The sequence below is a fragment of the Vicia villosa genome, unplaced genomic scaffold, assembly GCF_029867415.1.
Source record: "Vicia villosa cultivar HV-30 ecotype Madison, WI unplaced genomic scaffold, Vvil1.0 ctg.001584F_1_1, whole genome shotgun sequence".
In the NCBI taxonomy this organism is placed as follows: domain Eukaryota; kingdom Viridiplantae; phylum Streptophyta; class Magnoliopsida; order Fabales; family Fabaceae; genus Vicia; species Vicia villosa.
The window spans coordinates 250,063-272,567 of NW_026705666.1; the positions used below are offsets into that span (position 1 = coordinate 250,063).

A 22,505-nucleotide genomic window follows, 5' to 3' on the forward strand; every position below is an offset into this window, starting at 1 on the left:
AATGGTTGCTACAACAGCCTCTCTAAAAAGTCACTCAATCCCAACCCACAAGAGAGGGAGAGATCCAATGATGTTAATGTTTAATTTCGACTATATTGCTCGCCATGACACTTTTGCCCGATACAAGAACTTGAAGACAATTTCACAAAGACCAAACCTAATTACAGAAATCATGTTAAACGGTTTATTGAAAACTTGGACCTTAATACTGCGGGACTTTACTTTCTGATAATTGTATTGCATCTGTGTTACGCAAATTTGGGGAATTCAACTTCAAGAAAGTTTATGTAGAGTAAGAAAAGAGTATTCAAAATGGATTCTGCATATGAAGTGCTTCAGCAAAATCTACAGGTATTACATACTTATCAATTCAATTGCATTTAACTGTCTTTAATTAGAAACTTTAAGAAACCCTAATTTTTATGCTATTAGGTTTTTAGAAACCCTAATTTTTATGCACTCGTGTCGTGAAATCATTAAAAAAGGCAAAATTTTGGGTCCAAGGTTTGCATAAGAATAGGAAAGTTCAACAAAGATATGAAGATTTTAACCCTCTTCAAATATATCATATGTTAGTCTTCTTCATGTAGACACTTTATATGACTAATACATAGTTACTGATAAATGGGCAGTCGCAATGTAGTCGAAGACGTAGACACAATTGACCGACATTTATTGTGAAACATCGTGTGTTTCTGTGTTTGCTTTTCTATATCTTTATTCTTTTGAACCGACATTTATTGTCAAACATCGTGTGTTTCTGGGTTTGCTTTTTGTATCTTTATTCTTTTGAACTGAGGTTGTTGCTCTAACAATATTTGTGTGTTTCTAGCTTAGTTCAATTTGTGAACTGTTGTCAGTCACAAATCGATATTTTTTTTGGTGGGGTTCTATTTGGTTTTAATTAGAATTTGGGTTGTGCTTAACTCAACATTACAAAATTTACTTATAAGATGAGGATTGAGGACTACCCAAATTTTATAAACTCTACACTTGCCATAGCTTTAGGCAATATGGGCCAAAACCCTTTACTCCAACACAACGAAGGTGTTGGAAGTTTTGTCTTCATTGAGGTCTGCCCATGTTTTTGAAGTTTAAAATTTTGGGATTGCGTAGATTGGAAGATTTCACACATAATGGATATGACAAAAAAGGATCAAAATAGGCTCTAGATAATATGTTATAATTTGGGTTGAACCTAACTCAACCTTACAAATTCAATTTATAAGTTGAGAGGGATACCCATAGTTTATAAAAATTACCGATGTCATACTTTAGCCAGGGATTAAATCCACCCCTTTAAGGCATAGAATTAGTCATGAAACGGATTCATAAAAATGTAATGATTACTCATGAATATGTTACGCAAACTGTTTAAGAAATGGATGAAAACCACACATATCCAAATTGATCAAAATAATTTATGCAAACTGTCTCAAAACATGTATCTCCTACTTTAACACGAGTCACTTCAAATGTAAACATATCAGAGAACATATGCCACTGGATTTTAAGGATATAGCAAACTAAACTTACCTGCCTACTCAATTCCTATGGATCAAACATTATATATTTTATATATAAATGATTCTTAACTTCCTTGCCATAATGATGAAATATATTAAAGCATGCAACAAGTTCATGGTGGCAGCGTGTTTTCTAGAAACCTCAAACGCAGAGGTGTTACTGATTATATTAATAGAACATTTGATGATTTTGCAGTAAAATTTGGAAAATCACAAGAGTGATATAGGGAAAAGTTCGATAATATAAGTAAGTTCACTTCCATTTATAGTATTAAATCCATTATTTATATGATTGATATTACATGAAGTATGGGCTGTGGAATTCAACTCACATTCAACTCTGGGAATAGCAAGTACATCTAGAATTGAAAAGAAAATATTTCAAACAATTATGGTTCCACATTCAACTCTAGTGGCACTGCAACATAGTACATACACTTCTATTTCCTAAAGAAGTCCTTTTTGATAATGCTTAACTCTCTGGTGACATCCACTATATTCATCCTTTCTTTTGGTGATTCCAGTGAACAAGCAAGTCCAATCTGAAAAAGTGAAACCAAGCATTTCTCTACAGTTGGAGTCAAATTCCCACTGTTTCCATCTTCTTCTATATTTGCTTCTACATTTCTCGGCGCAAGATGTGAGTCCAAAATTTGTATTAGATTACTAGGAAGTGAGTTTTTAACAAACATATGAAGATTTTGACCATCTTCAAACGTCTCGTCTGTTGGTCTTCTTCCGGTAAGCATTTCCAACACAAGCACCCCGAAGCTATACATGTCACCACAAGTGGATATTTCGGAACCCATTCCATACTCTAAAAGATAAAGCAAAAACATTTAATACTATGTTACTAGTAAAATATCAAACATAAACCATAGGATAGGAAATTCAATTAAACACTGTATGATCTAAAAGTCTAGAAAGTACCTGGAGGAGCATAACCAACCGTCCCTTTAATTCCAATTGTACTAGTTTCTTTGTGAGAGGTACCGTCAACGGCTAAAACAAGTCTTGCTATGCCAAAATCACTCACGCGAGCAACCATGTCATCGTCAAGAAGGACATTGCTTGGCTTTACATCACAATGAATGACTGATTTCTCACATTCATAATGAAGATAATGTAATACAGAAGCAATGCCGACAATGATATTCAATCTTTGATCAAGGTTCAACATTCTTTGATTTTCTGTATTCGTTATCCCGGGATGTAGCCATTGTTCTAAGCTTCCATTGCTCATGTATTCAAACACCAAAGCCTTAAACTCTTGACCTTTGTAATCTGTACTTGAACAACATGTCAAAACTTTAACCAGATTTCGATGTCTCATATTTTTAAGTGCATTACATTCAGTAATGAAACTTTTTTGAGCTCCCTTCTTTTGAAGATTTAGGACCTTTATGGCAACATATTTATCTTGTGATAAAATATTTCCTTTGTACACAGATCCAAAATTTCCTGATCCAACCAAGTTTCTAGCAGAAAAACCATCAGTTCCTTGGTGAAGCTCTTTGTATGAAACCTTGGCTAGCGTGTCAATTGTTGGTGAGTCAGAGTATTGTTTCTTGTTCTGAGTCCTCATCAAATAAATAGTTATGATAGTTGCTGTCATCGCGAGAAGAATAGATACCACACTAACTATCACTGCTATCAGCATGGTTTTGTGATGTTTTGCAGATTTCTTACCTTTGACATGGCATGGTTGTAGATGAAACTCTGAAATACCTCCACAAAGCTTATTGTTTCCAGTCGTATCTAACTCACTTACATTTCCAAAGACTCCTTCTGTTGGTACCTCACCTTCCAACATGTTAAACGAAACATTCAAGTATACTAAACCTGATATATTCCGTAGGACATTAGGAATCGGTCCAGACAACTGATTTCTTGACAAGTCTAAGTATTGAAGACCTTTTAGTGAAGCCAAAGAGGATGGTATGGTTCCATTGAAGGAGTTCCCTTGAAAAAAGAGGTATTCTAAGCTTATGCATTCACCAATGGCTACAGGAATGTCACCAGATAGATGATTCTCTGAGACATCCAACTTGTTGATACTTTTTAGCCTACCCACTTCACTCGGTAAGCTACCATTCAACGAGTTTTTTGACAAGTTGAGCAAGTTTGTTAAAGAGGAAAGACTAAAGACCTCTAAGGGTATGGTTCCTCTAAGAGTGTTTTGTGAAAGGTCTAGGTATTGTAGATTTTGGCAATTACTTATGCTTGAAGGAATGTTTCCTTCTAACATATTATCTCTTAAACTCAAGAAATATAATTGACTGAGGTTGCCTATGATGGGTGGTAACTCTCCCGACAGCTTATTTCCGTCCAATACTAATTTTTGCATTCTCTCAAGCTTCCCAAATGTAGTAGGAATAACTCCCTCAAAATGGTTAAGGTCCATACTCAAGAGAATTAAGCCATTTAGATTTCCTAATTCTGCTGGAATTTTTCCTGATATCTGGTTACCCCCAAGATATAGTTGACTAAGTCGAGTGGATAAATTTCCTACTAAATTTGGCAAGTTACCTCCAAATTTATTAGTAGATATAGAAAGCACTCTTAGTTTACTAGAGTTTGTCAAAGTTTTTAGAAACTTCAAATCTTCAGTTGAATTGTCACCTAAACTGTTTACTTCTAGACTTAGCACTTGAAGATCATATAACTTTCCTAGACTTGGAACTTGTCCGACCAATTTGTTTTGTCGAGATAAGTCTAGTATTTGTATAGCAGAAGCATTTGCAAGGGAAGTAGGGATTTTACCTGATAGTTGATTTCCTCCAATTGCTAAATATTGAAGATTGGAGAGGGTGTTGAACATATTGGGTGGAAGAGATCCATGAAATTCATTTAATCCAGCCGTGATCTTAGTAAGAGATGACATATTATAAAGACAAGAAGGAAACGTACCATATAGTCTATTGTCAAGCATTCCCAATATTGTCAAGTTTTTGAGGCCACAAATTTCCGGTGGAATATCTCCCTCTAAGTTATTCATATCCATTGCAAGAGTTTCTAGGGATGAAAAATTTCCTATGAAAGGTGGAATTCTTCCGTTTAACTTGTTATTTGAAATGTCCAAAATCTCAAGCTTATGAAGAGAACTGATTCCATTTGGTATATTACCAGTCAAATGATTTCCAGATAAGAACAAGAATTCAAGATCAGTGCAGCTTGTCAAGTTATTCGGAATCTCCCCAGTCATGGGGCTATTGGTAATTAAGAGTTCCTGTAATCGGAACAACCGACCAAGTTCTTGTGGGATTTTTCCAAAGAAACTATTGTTTGCAAGGTTGAGAGTTATCAAAAAAGAGAGGTTGCCAACATGGGGAGATATGGATCCACGCAACTTATACCCTTCTAAGTTTAACTCTATAACTCTTTGATGCTTGGGACTACATGTAACTCCGTCCCAATTACAGTAGTGAGTTGAAGTGTTCCAAGAGTTCAAGATTTCAAATGGGTCATTAGATATTGATTCTTTGAACTTGAGCAATGCCGAGTTATCTGTTATGTTTCCTAATGTAGAGGTAATTGTGCTTTGGACTAAGTTGAAAGCAAAGAGAAGAGATAACCAAAATGAAAATGTTGGAAACATGACAGGCAAAGGGATTGTTTTAGAGTGTGAAATTTGATTATGCTGTCTAGTTATTATATAATGTTTCGTTTAGAGTGTTTTCTGTTATGCATTTTTTTTTTTTTTTTTTTTGATACTTGCATTTTAAATACATGAGGTAGGTAGCATATATTATTCTGTCTTTTAAGTTTAGATTATTTAAGTTCATCACATGTTTCTAATAACTTCTTATATTAAATTGCTGGTATGGGATTATGTGAGAGCTTTGTGGCTAGAGAGTTTGTTTTTTATTCATATAATGAAGAATTGGAGTCTTAAGTCAATATCGTACGTCTTCATTTAATTATGTTTTTGTTAAACTAAAAATAGTTTATTTACCATGCTTCTGCCATGCTTGTATTACTAATATAATGGCACTCTTTTTAAGACCTCGGAATTGTCAAATGGTAATTGGTTTTGGACTTTTGGGTCATCTGAAAATATTAGATTAGAAATAATGAAAATTGAACATCTTTAGTTAGATATATAACAGAAAAGATGTTATTTTGACACCAAATCCTTTACTTACACTGTATGTTATTACAATTTCGATTTTTCTCCATTAGATGTATAATATAAATTTATAATAAAGTTGGTTAATGTTGTGTATAAGTTGACTCATAAATGACTAGACATGAGAAAGTTTATAACATTTTTTATTAAAAATTTAGTTAATAATATGGAAGACGATGGTTAATGTTATGTGTAAGTTGGTTAAGAAATAAAAGAAAAATTAGTACAGATATATTTAATTTGATCTTATTTTATTAAATTTGCTGTCACAACTACAGATATATTTAAGCAGTTCCATATGTTTTCATGCCTGTAGACTAAACATGTTTCATTATATATAAGCTCCTTTGTTTGCATTACAGTCGAAAATCTTGCACTACATGCGACAAAATCTTGCATTGCAGTCGAAAATCTTACACTACATGCGACAAAATCTTGCATTGCAGTTTCAATTTAAATTCGTGTCAGATGCACCTAAGTATGTAAATATATCTATTTGGATTCTCCCTCATTTTAAATTCGTGTCAGATGCACCTCAGTTTCACTTTCAATTTAAACATGTTTTATGTGTTGTAATCTGTTTACAACTCTGATTGTAAATCAAGTGTAACTATCACTCTATCACTATCATTTATCTGTTAGATAGATTTTTAGAAGTCTATTGTTTGCGTGCTTAAGTAGTGACGTCTCTTGCTTGTGTGCTTGAGCATTTGTGATAGAAAGGGATTCAACAACTATATTAATTCTAAGATCTAGGGTTCTTCAAAAGGATAAAAACAAAATTACTTTTGCTAAGACAAGAATAAAGAAAAGTTTGTGATAATTCTCTACCTTCTTCATTCATTCAAGAGTTTCTTAAATACAAGATAAGAATTAAACCTTAATGGGCCAAGCCCAATTCAAGAAAGGATTAAAAGAGAAATACAATAGAGAATAAAAGATTTAACTTAATACATAATCATTAAAATGCTTGGGTCTGTTTGTAATTCGTTTGGGCCTACTATCATTACTATCCGGCCCAAATACACCCTTGTCCTCAAGGTTGGTATTGGAAACGGATCTTGCATGCTGAAAAGGGGAAGCCCATTTGTGAGGCCCAGTGGATTGCGATGCGGAAGAGTCACGTGGAGGGGCGGTAAGGCTGTGTTTTGAAATCCCAAAAGTGGAATCACGTGAAGAGTTGATGGGAGGCGTGGGAACAGGCTGTAGACAGCTGTTAGGGAAATAGGTGTGTTGTCCCGAGGCAGCAACGGGAATAAAAGGGACGGTGGGATCAACATGAGGAATGGAATCCAATGTTTCCAACGGTCCAGATCTGCGTGAAGGAGTGAGTGGGGGACAGGCTGGCTGTACTTAGGAAACGTGAGAAGTAAAAGCGTGTACTTCTTGGTTGTCCAAGACTTTAAGCCTAATCTTATCTTCAGATTCTTTCCATAACACCCTATTCTCTCTCAAGTTCTCCTCTTGTACAACTTTTTTCTTCTCTCGTTCAAGTGGGTTTAAATCCCCGTCATTTGCTTCTAACCCCTTCGCTGTACCTTCTAACTTCTGTCCCTTTAAAACATCATCAAAACGTGAAACATCAACAAAACTCTCGTCTGTCCCTTGATGTTCTGCCACCGGTGGTTCAAAGTCCGGAGGAATGCTGGAAGACGGATTCACCGACCGGGATTCATAGAACTTTCTGAGCTGAGAAACGTGAAACACCGGGTGGATCTTGGACGTTGGTGGAAGCTGTAACTTGTAGGTTACCAGACCGATGCGCTGAAGTACTTTGAACGGACCAAAGAAGCGTTTGGAGAGCTTCTGTGAGGTGCGTCGTTGAACAGAGTTCTGACGATAAGGTTGAAGCTTCAGCAGAACTAAATCACCCTCGTCAAAGGTAAAATCGGATCTCGTTTTATTACTCTGTTTTTCCATTTGCTTCTTGCTTTTGTCTAAGTTCCGTTGTAACGTCGCTAGTAACTCCTGTCTTTGTTGTAAGGACTCCTCCAAGGAAGGTAGCGAAACAGATCCGGTCGTGTACTGTGGGAACGAAGGAGGAGGACGTCCGTACAGGGCTTCGAATGGTGACATCTTGATGGCGGAGTGATGACTTGTATTGTGCCAGATCTCAGCTAAGTGTAAGTAGTTAAACCATTTTCTTGGATTTTCACTTGTGAAGCATCGTAGATATGTCTCTAAGCAACGGTTCATGACTTCAGTTTGTCCATCTGTTTCAGGATGGTACGCAGAGCTGTATTTTAGTGTCGTTCCTTGCGCACGGAAAAGCTCTCTCCAAAAGGTGCTCAGAAAGAGGGGGTCACGGTCGGACACAATCGACTTGGGAATACCGTGTAATCTGCAGATCTCCACGGCGAAACGCAAGGCAAGGTCTTTGGCTGAAAATTTCGTAGGAAGTGCAATAAAATGTGAGAACTTTGTCAGTCTGTCGCATATCACCCAAATCACCGTGTGTCCTGATGAGTTTGGTAAGTGTGTGATGAAATCCATACTCAAATCTTCCCAAACTTGTGTAGGTGTAGGAAGTGGTTGAAGCAGTCCTTGTTGTTTTGTTGTCATGTATTTGTTCTGTTGGCAGATACTACAAGTTTTAACAAATTGTTTTACGTCTGTGTAAACTCCAGGCCACAAGAACGAAGAAGACAAACGAGCTAAAGTTGGTTGCAAGCCCGAGTGACCGCCTTCTGGAGTGCAGTGGTATTCCGTGATGATGTTAGTCCGCAACTGAGAAATGTCAGGTATGAAAATCCTTTCTTTGAAATAAAGAAGTCCATCTTTGGTTTGAAACTGGTTCTGTGGTGAGACATTTTCTTGGGCTGTTGCCATACTCTGTTTTCCTTCTGGATCTGTCTGGTAAAAGTTTTTCAGTTGTTTGATGATTAAGGGAACCGGGGATGAAACTGAAAGCAGCAAGGCATCGTCATCGTGCGGAATGCGGCTCAAGGCGTCAGCAGCTTGGTTTGTTTTCCCAGGTTTGTAGTGAATATCAAACTCAAAACCTTGTAGTTTAGTAGCCCATTTCTGTTGTTCGGGAGTTTGTATAGTCTAGGCCACTAAATTTTTTTGGATTTTCTGATCTGTGAAAATGTCTGCCTATTAAATATTGCCTCCATTTTTTTACAGCTTCCGTAATGGCGAACATTTCGCGGACATACACGGATGAAGCTTGAAGACGATTGCAGAGCTTTTTACTGAAGAAAGCGATAGGGTGACCCGTTTGGGAGAGGACAACACCGACAACCACACCGGAAGCATCTGTTTCGAGAATGAAAGGTTTGCTGAAATCTGGAAGAGCTAGGACTGGAGTTTCTGTCATTTTTTTCTTCAAATTTGTAAAGGCTGAGTCAGCTGCTGTATTCCATTGTAACTTAGTGAAATGTAATAAATCGGTGAGAGGAGCGGCGAGAGAGGCGTAATGACGAACAAATCTTCTATAAAAGCCGGTGAGTCCTAAAAAACCCCTGAGTGCCGTGAGCGATCGTGGTTTCGGCCAATCTAGTATAGCTTGAATTTTTTCTAGATTTGGGGTTACACCTTTACTTGAGATAATGTGACCTAAATAATCAACACTAGGAACAGCAAACACACACTTTGATAATTTGACATAAAACTGGTTAGATAAAAGCAAGTCTAAAATCAATTGTAAATGTTTTGCATGATCAGAAATAGAAGAACTGTAAATGAGAATATCGTCAAAGAAAACTAACACAAACTTCCTTAGGTATGGTCTTAGCAGATCGTTCATTGCAGATTGAAAAGAACTAGGAGCATTAGTTAAGCCAAATGGCATTACCAAAAACTCATAGTGTCCATCAAACGTTCTGAACGCAGTTTTGTGAGTATCCTTAGGAGTCACCCGAATCTGGTGGTAGCCAGATCTTAAGTCAATCTTAGAGAAAATAGTTGCTGAACCCAATTCATCAAAAATTTCATCTATTGTAGGTATAGGAAAACGGTCACGGACAGTCACAGCATTTAGGGCTCGATAATCTACGCAAAACCGCCAAGAACCATCTTTTTTTGCACTAATAAAACCGGAGAGGAATAGGGGCTGTTACTGGGTTTTATGATACCTTCTTCAAGCATATCCTTTATTATAGTGGTCATCGCATCTTTTTGAGAGTGTGGATAACGATAAGGCTTCACATTAATTGGGGCTGTGTTGGGGTAGAGTGGGATATGATGGTCATGTGGTCTAGATGGAGGTAGACCTTTGGGTGTGGTAAATATGTTTGAGTAGGATTTTAGTATGGAGGAAATTTTGTGGGGTAGATGAGTCTGAAGCGTGTCTAGGGTGTTGGGGTTGGAAAGGGTGGTGGTGAGGTTGGATTCATCCTGTGGTTGGCAAATTAAAAGATGTAAGGATGCTATAGAGTCTGTTTGAAGGAGGTGACAAACATTGTTGTAGGAAGAAGGTGAAATGAGAGAGTTGGTGTCACCGGTGATGGTAATGTCGTTGTTATTGTAGGTGAAAGAAATCTTAGGAATTGAGAAGTCAGCCATAAGAGGACCCAAAGTTCTTAGCCATTCCATGCCTAGCACAACATCTGCCCCTTCTATTGGAAATAAGTGAAAAGGTATGAAGAATGAACTATTTTGAAGTTTGATTGGTACTTTAGGACACATACCCGAACAAGATAATCTGGATCCGTTTCCCACCATGACTGAAAAATTAGGGATTGGTTGAGTATCTAGTTTAAGGTGGTGCGCGATTCGAGGCTGTAAAATGTTATGCGTGCTTCCTGTGTCAATCAGCACAGAAACCGAAAGTCCTTTAATGGAACCATTGAATTTTAGTGTCTTGGGAGAAAATTTACCATTAGCAGCTTGAGGGGAAAGCTGAAAGTAGGTGCCAGTAGGGTCCATGGGTAAAGGAAGGTCTGCAGCCTTGATGTTGGGTTCTGCTGGAACAGTGTCATCATCTTCAATTAGTAACAAGAATTTTCCAGCATTGCATTTATGACCCGGAATAATTTTTTTATCACAATTAAAGCATAGGCCTTGAGCGCGGCGCTCTTGGATTTGAATGCTGGAAAGCCTTCGAATTGGAAGTTTTGGGGTTGGTGAGGGTGGCACCGGTTTTGTATTTGAAGTAGAATTGGGTTGATTTGCTAAAATGGCTGTTGGCTTGGGGATGTAAGGAGTAAAAGGTTTTTGGGGTTTAGGCTTGGAATCACGGATTTTAGATTCAATGAGTTTTGCAAGCCCAATAGCTTGAGAAATGGAGATTGGTTTGTGGATGGCTAATTCGTTTTGAATTTCGTGAATTAAACCTGAAATAAAACAATTAAGGATAGCATCCCGAGATAATCCCACCACTTGATTACCCAACTTTTCAAATTGGGCTTGGTATTCCACAACAGAATGAGTTTGTTTTAACTTGAATAATTCAGCTTGATGATTAGCATAGGTAGATGGACCAAAGCGAAGTTCCAACGCCTTAGTAAAAGAAGTCCAATCCCCTAACTCATTATTTTGGTGCATCCATTTGTACCAAGCCAAAGCCTCTCCCTTCATATAGAAAGACATCATTGCCAAACGGTTTTCAGCCGGCAAATTATAAAATGTAAAGAATTGTTCCGCTTGGAACAACCATTCCAATGGTTGGGAACCATCAAACATAGCGAGTTCTAATTTAGGTGTGCGGAAGGACGGAAGATTGGGAAGGTGGGAGGTTTGAGGGCGTTGGGAGTGAGGGATATGCGAAAATTGGGAAATAGGGTTAGGGAAAGGGTCGCTAGTGGTGAAAATTGGGGGTTCCATGTAGGGTTGGGTAGTAAATAATCTATGATATGGTGAAAAAGAGGATGGAAAAGGTTGAGAAGGGAAAAGTGTTTGGTTGGTTGGAATAGGGCTGTTAGGAAAAGTTAGAGTGGTAGGGATGCGTGTAAAGCTTGGGGCTGAATGAGGTGTTTGAAGGGTATTGGGTAAAAAGGGAATAGTGGTGTGTAGGAAATTGGTAGACAAATTAGGAGGGTTTAGACTAGTACCTGATGAGCTGGCAGAGTGAATAGTGCTGCTGTGAACAGTAGCGGCTGATGCAGCATTAGGTGAGTTAACATTTCTGCCATGAACAGTACCGCTGCCGTGAACAGTGCCGCCGCCGTGAATAGTAACGGCTGAAACAGTACCAGAAGGTTGTTTATCAGCTTGGGAAGCTAATTTAGTAAGCAAACTCATGATGTTATCATATCTAGAATCTGAAACTTATTTCTCCTTGTCCATTCTAGTATGAAGTTGCTCCATCTCTGTGTGAGTCTTAAGAAACCTCTCATCCATTTGTTGTTGGGTTTCTTGCATAGCATTATCAAGGTGCAAGTGGGCTGTTTGGACAGCCTCATCTACAATCTCTTTAGGGTTGGGTGGTTTGGGAGGGGCCATGGATTCAAGATGAAAGCACCAATTTGATAGAAAGGGATTCAACAACTATATTAATTCTAAGATCTAGGGTTCTTCAAAAGGATAAAAACAAAACTACTTTTGCTAAGACAAGAATAAAGAAAAGTTTGTGATAATTCTCTACCTTCTTCATTCATTCAAGAGTTTCTTAAATACAAGATAAGAATTAAACCCTAATGGGCCAAGCCCAATTCAAGAAAGGATTAAAAGAGAAATACAATAGAGAATAAAAGATTTAACTTAATACATAATCATTAAAATGCTTGGGCCTGTTTGTAATTCATTTGGGCCTACTATCAATTTGTGAACTCTCTTGCTTGTGTACTTGAGCATTTGTAAAGTCTATTTCTTGTGTGCTTGAGCAATCAAAAGTATGTTGCTTGTGTGCTTGAGCATTGGAAGTTTTTTACTTTTGTGTTTAAGCATTAGAAGTCTCTTGCTTGTGTGTTTGAGCAACTTGTAATCAAATTCGATTATAGTGAAAATCTGTTAGAAGTGCAAAGGGTACTGGACTACTCATGATTTGCAGGAGGAACCAAGATAAATTGTTTGTATGTTTTATTGTTCTATTATTTACTTCTACTTTATATTATTCAAATGCTATTCATCATACTCTAAGTGAGATTATGAACAATGAAAATATGATATTAGATCTTTAGAAGAAAAAGCAGAAAAATTTAACATAATTCAACCCCTTTCTTATGTTTTTCTCACCTTCAGTTGGCACTAGAGCACGATTTGTGCATCAACACTTAACAGTGGTACAGAAAAGATCCCGAGAGAAAAACATCATACTTGAATATGAAGTTATTAACAATGCTTAAGCCAATACATCTGAGAAGAGCAATCATATTTCCAAAGCTCCAACTTTTAGTGGAAATTCTACTGAATTTGAGTGACGGAAAAACAAGATGTATACTCACATCATAGGTCTTGATGATGAGTTATGGGATATTCTTGAAGATGGTATTGATTTTGCTGTCAATGGAGTAGGTATGGTGGCTGATAGAAAGAGTCTCACACATGCTCAGGAAAAGATATATAGAAAGCATCACAAATTCAGAGGAATCTTGATAAATGCTTTACCTCACTCCGAGTATCTCAAGATTCTGGACAAATCTACTGTCAAATCTATCTTCAAATCTCTATGTGCTTTCTATGAAGACATTCAACTAGTTAAAGAAGCTAAAGCAAATCTCTTGGTTCAACAATATGAGCTATTAAAAATGAAGCAGGATGAAGACATTAAACCATGTTCGCTATATTTCAATTTCTTGTATCCGGTCTTCGAGTGTGGAGAAAAAGTTACATTACTGCTGATCATATCAAGAAGATTCTTAGGAGTCTTCCTGCCAAGTATAGACCTAAGGTGAATTCTATTTAAGAAGTTAGATACTTAAACATGATAAATCTAGAAACCTTGATTAGCAACATTCAGAGTAATGAACCTTTCCAGAAGTCAAAGTCTCTTGCTTTAAAGTCTATTGATCATAATGCTAAATTTTCATTGTTGATGAGATCTGAAGAATCTACTCATGAAGAAGGTTCTGAAGAAGAATCATAAGATGAAGAAATGACATTTTGAATAAAAATATTTCAATATTTGGTCAATAAGAAAAACATAAGGTTCTCAAGCAGAGGTAATGGCTTCAGAGGAACGAGCTTCAGAGGAACGAGCTCCAGAATCAGCAAAGACGATCAGAAAGGATGCTTCATTTGCAAGAAGTGTAACACCATCGTTTTTTGAGTTATTATATTATTTGAATTATTATGAATTTTTTTGTATTTATTTGATTATTATATAATATTAATTAAATAAATATGGGTGATTGGATGGTGACCTAGAGGTAGGAGTGCGAAGATTAATTAGAGACTAGTAGAGATTAATTAAATTATTAGAGTTTATTTTAATAATTAAGATAATAGTGTTTATTTTGAGTTATTTGATTTAATGAAAAAATAGAGGTAGTTAGTAGCATATTTGATTATTAAATTGAATGTTATAATAAAATAGAAATTTAACAAAAAAAAGAAGGCAAAAATAGGGAAAATCAAATTAGAGATTTTATTTATTATAAAAATAGGAGTTGGGAGAATTAGGGGGTTTTTGATTAGTATGTGAAAAGAGAACAAAAGCTTTTGGAGAGAGAGCTAGGGCTTGAGAGAAGAGATCACATAGAGGTTGCTTATTGCTTTTGCTGAATTTATAAGGCAAGAAGGGGGAATCTATTCAGTAATAGGTATATGCATGAGGGGTAGAACGAGGAGTCTTTAACCTACAATAATATATTTGAGATTTGTTGTAATTATGAAATCTGATGATGTTTTGATATTAGATACTGTCATTGATGTTAAAATTCGTGTACCCCTATGTGTGCAATATTCTGTTTTGAGTTGTTAAATGATTTCCACCATTGTTGAACCTTAAAGATTTTAAGGGTATTGTGAAATCATGAGAAATAGTTAATTAATCGGGTAATTTGATGAAAATAACATGTAATAACAATAGAAAACTGTATTGTAATGTTGGATTCTAGAAATAAGTTGTTTCACGTTTAGGGAGTGTTTGGGTGGAGTTTAAGAACAAGTGATTATTATTGTGCGTGTAAAAATTGTATTTTTGGAAAATTGCAATGTTTCAATCAATTACAGCCTTGAGTCAATCAATTGTCTTTCCTTTTTGTCCATCATGTGTCATACCCCAAAATTTGCCCTCCTCTATGCATCTTCAATGGCTCAAGGTTCAAAGAATTATTCAAAGTCACTCTCTCCTAATCGAGGGTCTCTAAAATTAGGGTTTTCATTTCATCAAAGGATTGTGAATATTCATGACCCAAATAAAGACCTCTAAATCCATTATTCAATTTTCTATTATTTTTATTTCGTTTATATTGAATTTTATTCAATTAAATTCAACTTAAATTAAATAAATAATGGAGATATCCCAAGGAATGTACAAGATTTATTTTCCAATCAAATCTTGATCATGATATTATTGAAATTTGTTTGGTTTAATAATAGAAAAGTGTTGGACAAAAATAAAAAGGAAACCATGTGATTTTGAAAAATTTACTTCCTACCCCTACAATTGTCTTTCTACCCCTACAATCAAATTTTTTGGACGAAATTACCCTCGTATAAATAGGTAAATTTTTTTTCATTTTCAACTTTTTACTGATTTTGAACAAACACTCTCCCTTCTCTCCACGAAATACGCTCCGGAACCCTTCAGAAGACTCTTCCGGTTCACAAAATCACCAAACCGGAACACATTTGGTAAGTGATCCGGTTTGCAAAATTTCAAAAAATCAGAAAAATAAATACACACCGGAACACATTTCCAAACTGTTCCGGTTTGTAAAATGCTCACCGGAACACTTTCACCAACTGTTCCGGTTTGGCCAAAATGCTCACCGGAACAGTTTTGAAATGTGTTCCGGTGAGCATTTTACAAACCGGAACAGTTTGGAAATGTGTTCCGGTGTGTATTTTTTTTTCTGATTTTTTGAAATTTTGTAAACCGGATCACTTACCAAATGTGTTCCGGGAAAGAAAAAAACTGAACCGGAACTGTTTTCAAAAGTCTTCCGGTTTGTAATTTTGTGAACCGGGAACTCTTACCTCAAGTGTTCCGTTTTTTATGCGCGTAGGGGTGCAGATTTCAAATTTTTTTGACTTTTTGAAAAAATGGTAAAAAGTAAAATGGTAAAATGGTTATTAGTGTTTCAGGGTAAAATTGCCATTTTTAAAAAATTGTAGGGGTGGGAAGGCAAGTGTAGGGGTAGGAAGTAAAATTTTCTGTGATTTTTATCAAAACTCTCTCTCAAGACATAAGGAGTCCAAGCCCATACTAACCCTAGTTCCATTCACATATATATTCTGAAAAGTTCACCAAGAGGGGGGGACCGAAAAAATGTAGGCCTTATTTCTTAGCAATTCCTAATACACAGGGGTGGACAGAAACCCGCTATCCGTTTCAATCCGCACAAACCGAAGCTATTATTGATTAGATGGGCGGGTCGGTTTTGTTAAACGGGTGAATGGATTTGAAATTCGGATTCACATGGTTTAAAATGGGCGGTTGCGGGTTCAATTATTAAAACCTGCGGAACCCAAGCCCGCCCGTGTATATATGATTATATGCAGCTAGTAGTACTACTTAGGAAGTGAAGAATGCATTTATGATATATTATATTAATGCACACAAAAATTTTATACAGTATATTACTGCGCACCTAGCCCTATTTTTAGCATATAATGAGTGTATTTATGGAATATTATATTTATTATATTGATGCATATCATCATATAGCTTCCACCATCATTACTTTTACTTTATTATTATTATTTATTTCTTTTCATAATGCTATTCTATTTTAAAATCCTATCAGATGAACTTCAATTTCTCATTCTTTATCAAATTTTTCTTGTTCTCTCTTTCTCTTTCAACAGTGCCAACATGCTCTATGAACTCCCTTTGATTTCTTTCTTTATGCTTCACAGAAGTTGAAGCTTATACTAGAGACGTCACCAAATAAAATTACACTAACAAGAATATAACTATATTTCTTGACTTCTTCCCACATCCTCTTTTCACCTCTTCGTTTTTTTTCCAGATCTCTATTTTAAATCTTTCATATTATTATTTTCAGTAGTAATTTTTTAGCTGATGGTTCATGCATATCTAAAATTGATTATCCTAATCTTTCATTTTCTATATTCTAAAACTAAATTTTTTTATTATGTATTTCGTTCAAAATTTTGGTTGTTTGCTTCAGATTTAACCCGCAAATACCCATTCCGAAAACCCGCAACCCGAAAATCATATAACCCGTACAAACCGAAATGAAAAACAGGCGGAAATGGGCCTGTATAATCAAACCGCGGGTTGAATCGGATAGACATTTTGAGCCCGAACCCGCCCGAACCCGCCCGTTGTCCACCCCTCAAACCCTTATTTTTCCAATTCTTACGTACAAAATCACAGTCTCTGTACATATTTTCTCAGATCCACTTAGAAACAACTTTCTTTCATAGACTACTCTCTCTTACTCTCACGTAATAGTAACATCACCCTACACATTTGTTTTTTTACCTTTGTCACCACCATGACATAACCTTCACAAGCCCGAAACCATCTTTTCCAGAAAAACCAAAATTACACTAATTTTTCCTTACCAACATAATATTTTCGACACCAAAAAATTCACAATTTCTCATCACCTTTACAAACTAACCCCTAATCCTTCAAACATAAACAACAAACGGAAACAGTGGAACAAAAGCTAACAGAAGGATTGCACGCTGTCTAGAACCGCTACCGGCACGCCGTCGCCATACCACCTACCCCGTCGTTTGAGATGCGCGTGTACCTCCGGATGAAATCAAGGGGATGCTGAAACAACAGAAAAAGAAAAGCAGAGTTGAAGCACAACAAGCATAAAATAGAAGAAATTAATTTGGAGAAGAAAATATTCGCTGGAACAACCCCGCATCTCAGATCTCTGACCAGCCACCGCGGGGAGGAGAATCGAGCCACCACACGCCAAAGATAGATCCGGTGAAGCCGCATCCACTTCAATCAATGTCGCAACATAGCAGCAACCGCACGCGACAAAAACGGCAACACATACCCGCCGCCCAAATCATCCTCCGACGGCGAATCATACGCGAGCACCGCACCACCACAGGTTAGAAGTTTGTCTCATATTCTTCTCTCATATTAGTGTGTACTTGTTTCTTTGATGATGTCTGAACATGGGTTTTTCTTGAATGGATATGCATTGGGTGTTTGAGAGAGTGGAAATAGAGTTTCTGTAAAAAATACATGGTCTGTGTTTACATTTTTTCTTGTATTCAACGGTTCTATTCATGTACTATGCGGCTGCTTTTTGGTGTGTTATGAGAAACCAATTGGGTTATGTTTCTGGGTCATATTTCTAGTTGGGCTGGGTTGTGACACTAATATAATATAAGTTAAACAACGATAATACGGTACGACATATATACAACTTAAAGAAATAACACTAATGTGATGAATTCTAAGCTGGAACTTCATATATAGTAATTTAACTAGTATGACATGTATATGTTCTAATGTGTACGTATAGAAATTGCTTTTTTATATTTAAAACTAAGAACTAATTTCAATTGGATTAATATATTTAATATTAATACATAAATGATCTTGTGTTAATTGAATCAGTTTTTCCTTTAATTTTATACAAAAAAATATGTTTTCACAATAAATAAATAATCAACCTTTCGCAAATGATACGATGGGTGGATTTCACAATTTGCCGCATCTTCGAATTGGTCGACTCATGATGTCATATTAATCAATTATTCAAATAAACTTATTTTGCTAAATGGTTTTAACCAAATCTATTGGTTACGATGATTAGCATTCCTTTATCAATTCGTTATTATTTGTAATCAAAGCTATTGATTATGAGGGATAACGATAAAATTAAATAATTAAAACAAATCAATTTGCTAACGGTGATAATCGAATCAATCGATTAGAATAATTAGCAATGCTTTTATTAATCTGTTAATTATGGTGATCAAACCTATTGGTCATCGCGATTAATAGTACAAATTAAAATCAGGGTTGTACGCCCATCTCAAAACATTTTTCAAACCTTTTAAAAAAAACTTCAATTTCAAAATACGGGTTTTTATCCTCATTCAAAACAGCTTCAATATCAACTTACGGGTTTTTACCCTAGGCAATTCAAAAAGCCTTCAAACCATCTCAAATCAAATTTCAACTCTAAGGGCGTACAACCCTAGCCCGAACTACGTTGACTCTGATTCTCCATAAGGAGATACGTAGGCACTTGGCAACAAGGCGAGTCCCCCTCCCTAAAATCTCAATTTTCCCCTATTCAATTCCTTAGCCATAAACCTTTATCTTTGAATGTTATCCTTGTCATACCCCAAATTTGTCCTACCCTTTATTTCTAACTGGCTTAGGCTTTACATTCATGTACATATCTCCATTAGGTCATTTAACACATCATGCATCATTAATCAATAAACATGGCAAGGGATCGAGGTTGTATATGGAGCTAAGGTTTCACGTTGTCTGAATGTACAAGCTTGTTTCTATTGAGGTTTTCAATTGGTCATGGATTGAGATTCATTTCACTATGCTTGTGTCAATAGGTGGATTTTCAGGGTTGTTCCTATGATCATCTTATTGTTAGGGTTTCATTTGGTTTATGCACTAATTCAAGGCTTGGTCCACCTGACTACCTGGAGTACAAGCTATTTGTTTGAGGCTTGTTAAAAGAGTGTGGATTCCTTAGTCTAAAGAGTGTATCGGGTCACTCTTGAATTAAACAAATGGAGGAAAAGATAAATTTGACTTTTGTTTGAAGAAAGCTATGATTCATTGAGGTTCCATTGTCATATTCTTTCAGGATAATTCAAAATTGAAACATTGGAGGAAAGATTTAAATCATTTTGCATAGTCCTAAGGTTCACGCCATCATAACTTCATTTCCAAAAGTATTTCAAAGCTCAGTACAGGAGGATCACTCTCATTACAACATTACATGTCTAATTATGTTACACAATGGGAAAGGATCACACAAAAAATAAAGTCACATAAAATGAAACGTCCTAAGATTCCACCACAAAATTCCTGCAACCCCATCTTGCTTTGCATCAGCTAACTTTGCCATTACTACCTGCCAGAAGACTTATCCCACATGTCTATGATGTAATGCCAAAAAAACGAACCAGTTTCCAGCAACCTGCACATAAAAATCTGATAGTTCAAGTTTGGACGGCAAAAAAAGAACTGCATCAGTTCAATACAAAAGAGGGAGTTCATTTGAATTCAACAACCAAAAAGAAAAATCAGTTCCATATCACACAACTATCTTCATTCAAAACAGTGCCAATACCTACTGTCTACAAAAACAGTCCTGCATAAAAGAACAAGTTCAAAAGGGCAGTCCAATACATATCAAACTGCAAACTTATTCAGTTCATCATGTACATGTATAATCACCTCAAGATTCAAAACAAAGTGCATCATACCCTAGCTTATGCAAACTCAAAGGCCTTACGCATTCGACACGAACTCAGAGACGGAATCCTTCGCTAACATCATGACAGTTCCTCCTTCACAATATCTACATAGGCACCATTGCAGTTCAACGGCTCCACAAAACTTACTGCACGAGTTCTGACCTCATATATACCTGCATCCAATAATCAAACCAACCATGGTTCAGCAAAGGGTTAAGAACAGAATCAGCAGATGAAAATCAAAAGAGAGAAAAAAACAGAAATAACCAATTTTGTAACTAACTTCTCTCAATCTCCTCAACCCACATAACTAACTCCCTTCACCTCGACTATTCCCTAAACTAACTTTCTGTTACTAACCAACTTCTAACAATATGTAACAGAAATAACCAATTCCTAACAGATTGGTAACCACCTATCAACCATCCTTTTAACCACTCAATCCTCACCCTCAATCTCCTAACCGATTCTCTCTAATCCAATGGCTAACAATCCCTCTCATCTAACTGAAACCTTTCCCTCCATCAACCTATATATTCAAACCTCTCCACCATTCTTCAAGGGACACGCTCATTCACCATCACCTTCATCCCCTTCTCGATTCCTTCTCTCTCTCACTCACCTTCACCAAAGCTCATCATCACCATTGTTGGAGTTTCAACCTCTGAAACTCCTTCAGTCGAGCAAAACCTCCATCACACCTTCAATCATCAATCCCATGCTTCCATCTCTCCGCAACTCTCAATCCTTCAAGCCTCACTGATTCTCAACGCTCTACTCTAATCTCACGCAAACAAATCGCAACAACTACGCTCTCAGTGATGTCACTCTCGTGTTCTCGTTCTCTCTAATTCACACTCAGACTCAACACAATGACCGAGAATTACAAAATTTCAGAAAAAAGAAGAAGAAGAAGAAGAAGAAGAATCGAAAGCGAATAGAAGAAAAAGATGAAGAGCGTTACCTGAGTTTCACGGTGGTCGGGAATCTCCGCCACCGTAACAGAGATTCAGGCCCCAAATCAGGTTCCTTACACGTTTTTCTTGCTGAGTCGTGCACGTTATAACTTGTTTCGATGTTCATGAATGATATTTTGCTTGAATCGATGCTAATTTTGCTTGAATCCGTGATGACTAGAACTTAGGGCTTGATAATTGAATTCCCCGATCCGGTCAATTGAAGGAGTTTCAGTGTAATCTGATGAAGGAATTAAGCTCATAACGTGTTTTTAGGTTAGGTTTGTGTTTAGATAGCGTTGGTTGAAGGAGATAGGGACGGCGGTCCACGGCGGAGAAATTCGCCGGCAATCGCATGCGAACGAGAGGCGAGAGATGAAAGCGAGAGAGGAGTGAGTTTGTAGAAGCTGAGGAGTCACGTTTAACAAAACCAAAACGCACCGTTTGCTTATCTCTTTTCTTTTAATTTTTTCTTTTTTTTCTTTTATTAAAAAGTGATAATAATTTTGAATAAAAATCATGGTAAAAAAAACTGTAACAAAAAGAAAAATCCCTGGGCCTCTTGTGTTGGGCCTGCGCCTTCACTGACTGCACCATTATTTTCAGTTTTACACCCCCCTGAGCCCATGTTTAGTTGATAGTTTTTAGGTTTTTCTACATAGTCTTTTTATTTCTTTTTTAGGTAATAAAAATGACATTAAAAACCCATAAAAATTTATGCTTATTAGAATTTAGGTTCTTTAAGTGCAAATTAGGCTTGAATTAGAAATCTCTTAACACAAAGAACTCATAAAAATATTAGTTTTTAGGCTAATCATTTTAATTCCTTTTGTTCAAATTAGAACTCATTTTCTCTCTCATAAAAATCAATAAAAATAATAGTACTTTTAATTCGCTTTTGTGCTATATTTTGACTTGTTCTTTTTCATGCTATTTTCAATATTCTACTTAGCGCTTTATTTTTCATGCTTCTTTTAAATCCTAACCTTGGGTAGAAACCATGATAACATTAGGTAGAAATTCCCTTCATACTTAGGCTAGTTTCTTTTCTTTTTTCGACATAAAACATCTAATAAATGCTTGATTAAAATTCCATAAAAAATACAAAGAAAATACTTAAAACACTAATAATCAAAGTGAAAATTCTTAAAAAGGGAATGGAAGCTTGAATCTCCCTTGCTTTAGGGAATCATTCGAGTGCTTGGATCTCCCTTGCTTTAGGGTTCCATTCGGGCGTAAGTTCCCAAATTCTAAAAAACACAAACCAAAGAGTAACTCGAGTTTCCCTTGCTTTAGGGATTTCCTCGAAACACTCAAACTCTCTCTCTCCTCTCCTTTCTTAAGGGCATTGTTATCTCCGCTCCATTGCATCCTAGGTCGATCCCTTATGCAAGAGCGCGAGCGTTAACTCCGCCCAACTAAAAAACACAAAAAACAAATAGAAAATCT

At 36.4% G+C, this 22,505-nt stretch overlaps 1 protein-coding gene across 1 annotated transcript; it reads right to left on the reverse strand.

Moving 5' to 3' along the window:
- Nucleotides 1-1,966: 1,966 nt before the first annotated feature.
- LOC131635895 (probable LRR receptor-like serine/threonine-protein kinase At3g47570) lies at nucleotides 1,967-5,130 on the reverse strand. Its single transcript, XM_058906533.1, has 2 exons — nucleotides 2,457-5,130; nucleotides 1,967-2,343 (listed from the first exon to the last, which is right to left on the reverse strand). Exons 1-2 carry the CDS (start codon nucleotides 5,122-5,124, stop codon nucleotides 1,967-1,969), a joined length of 3,045 nt encoding a protein of 1,014 aa, XP_058762516.1. The 5' UTR covers nucleotides 5,125-5,130.
- Between the last annotated feature and the right edge of the window lie 17,375 nt (nucleotides 5,131-22,505).

Excerpts from the sequence above, each read along its gene's own strand:
- LOC131635895 (XM_058906533.1), bottom strand. The coding sequence starts at position 5,124 with ATGTTTCCAACATTTTCATTTTGGTTATCTCTTCTCTTTGCTTTCAAC. Across the intron at positions 2,344-2,456 it reads GGTTGGTTATGCTCCTCCAG|AGTATGGAATGGGTTCCGAA; the intron begins GTACTTTCTAGA and ends TTTATCTTTTAG.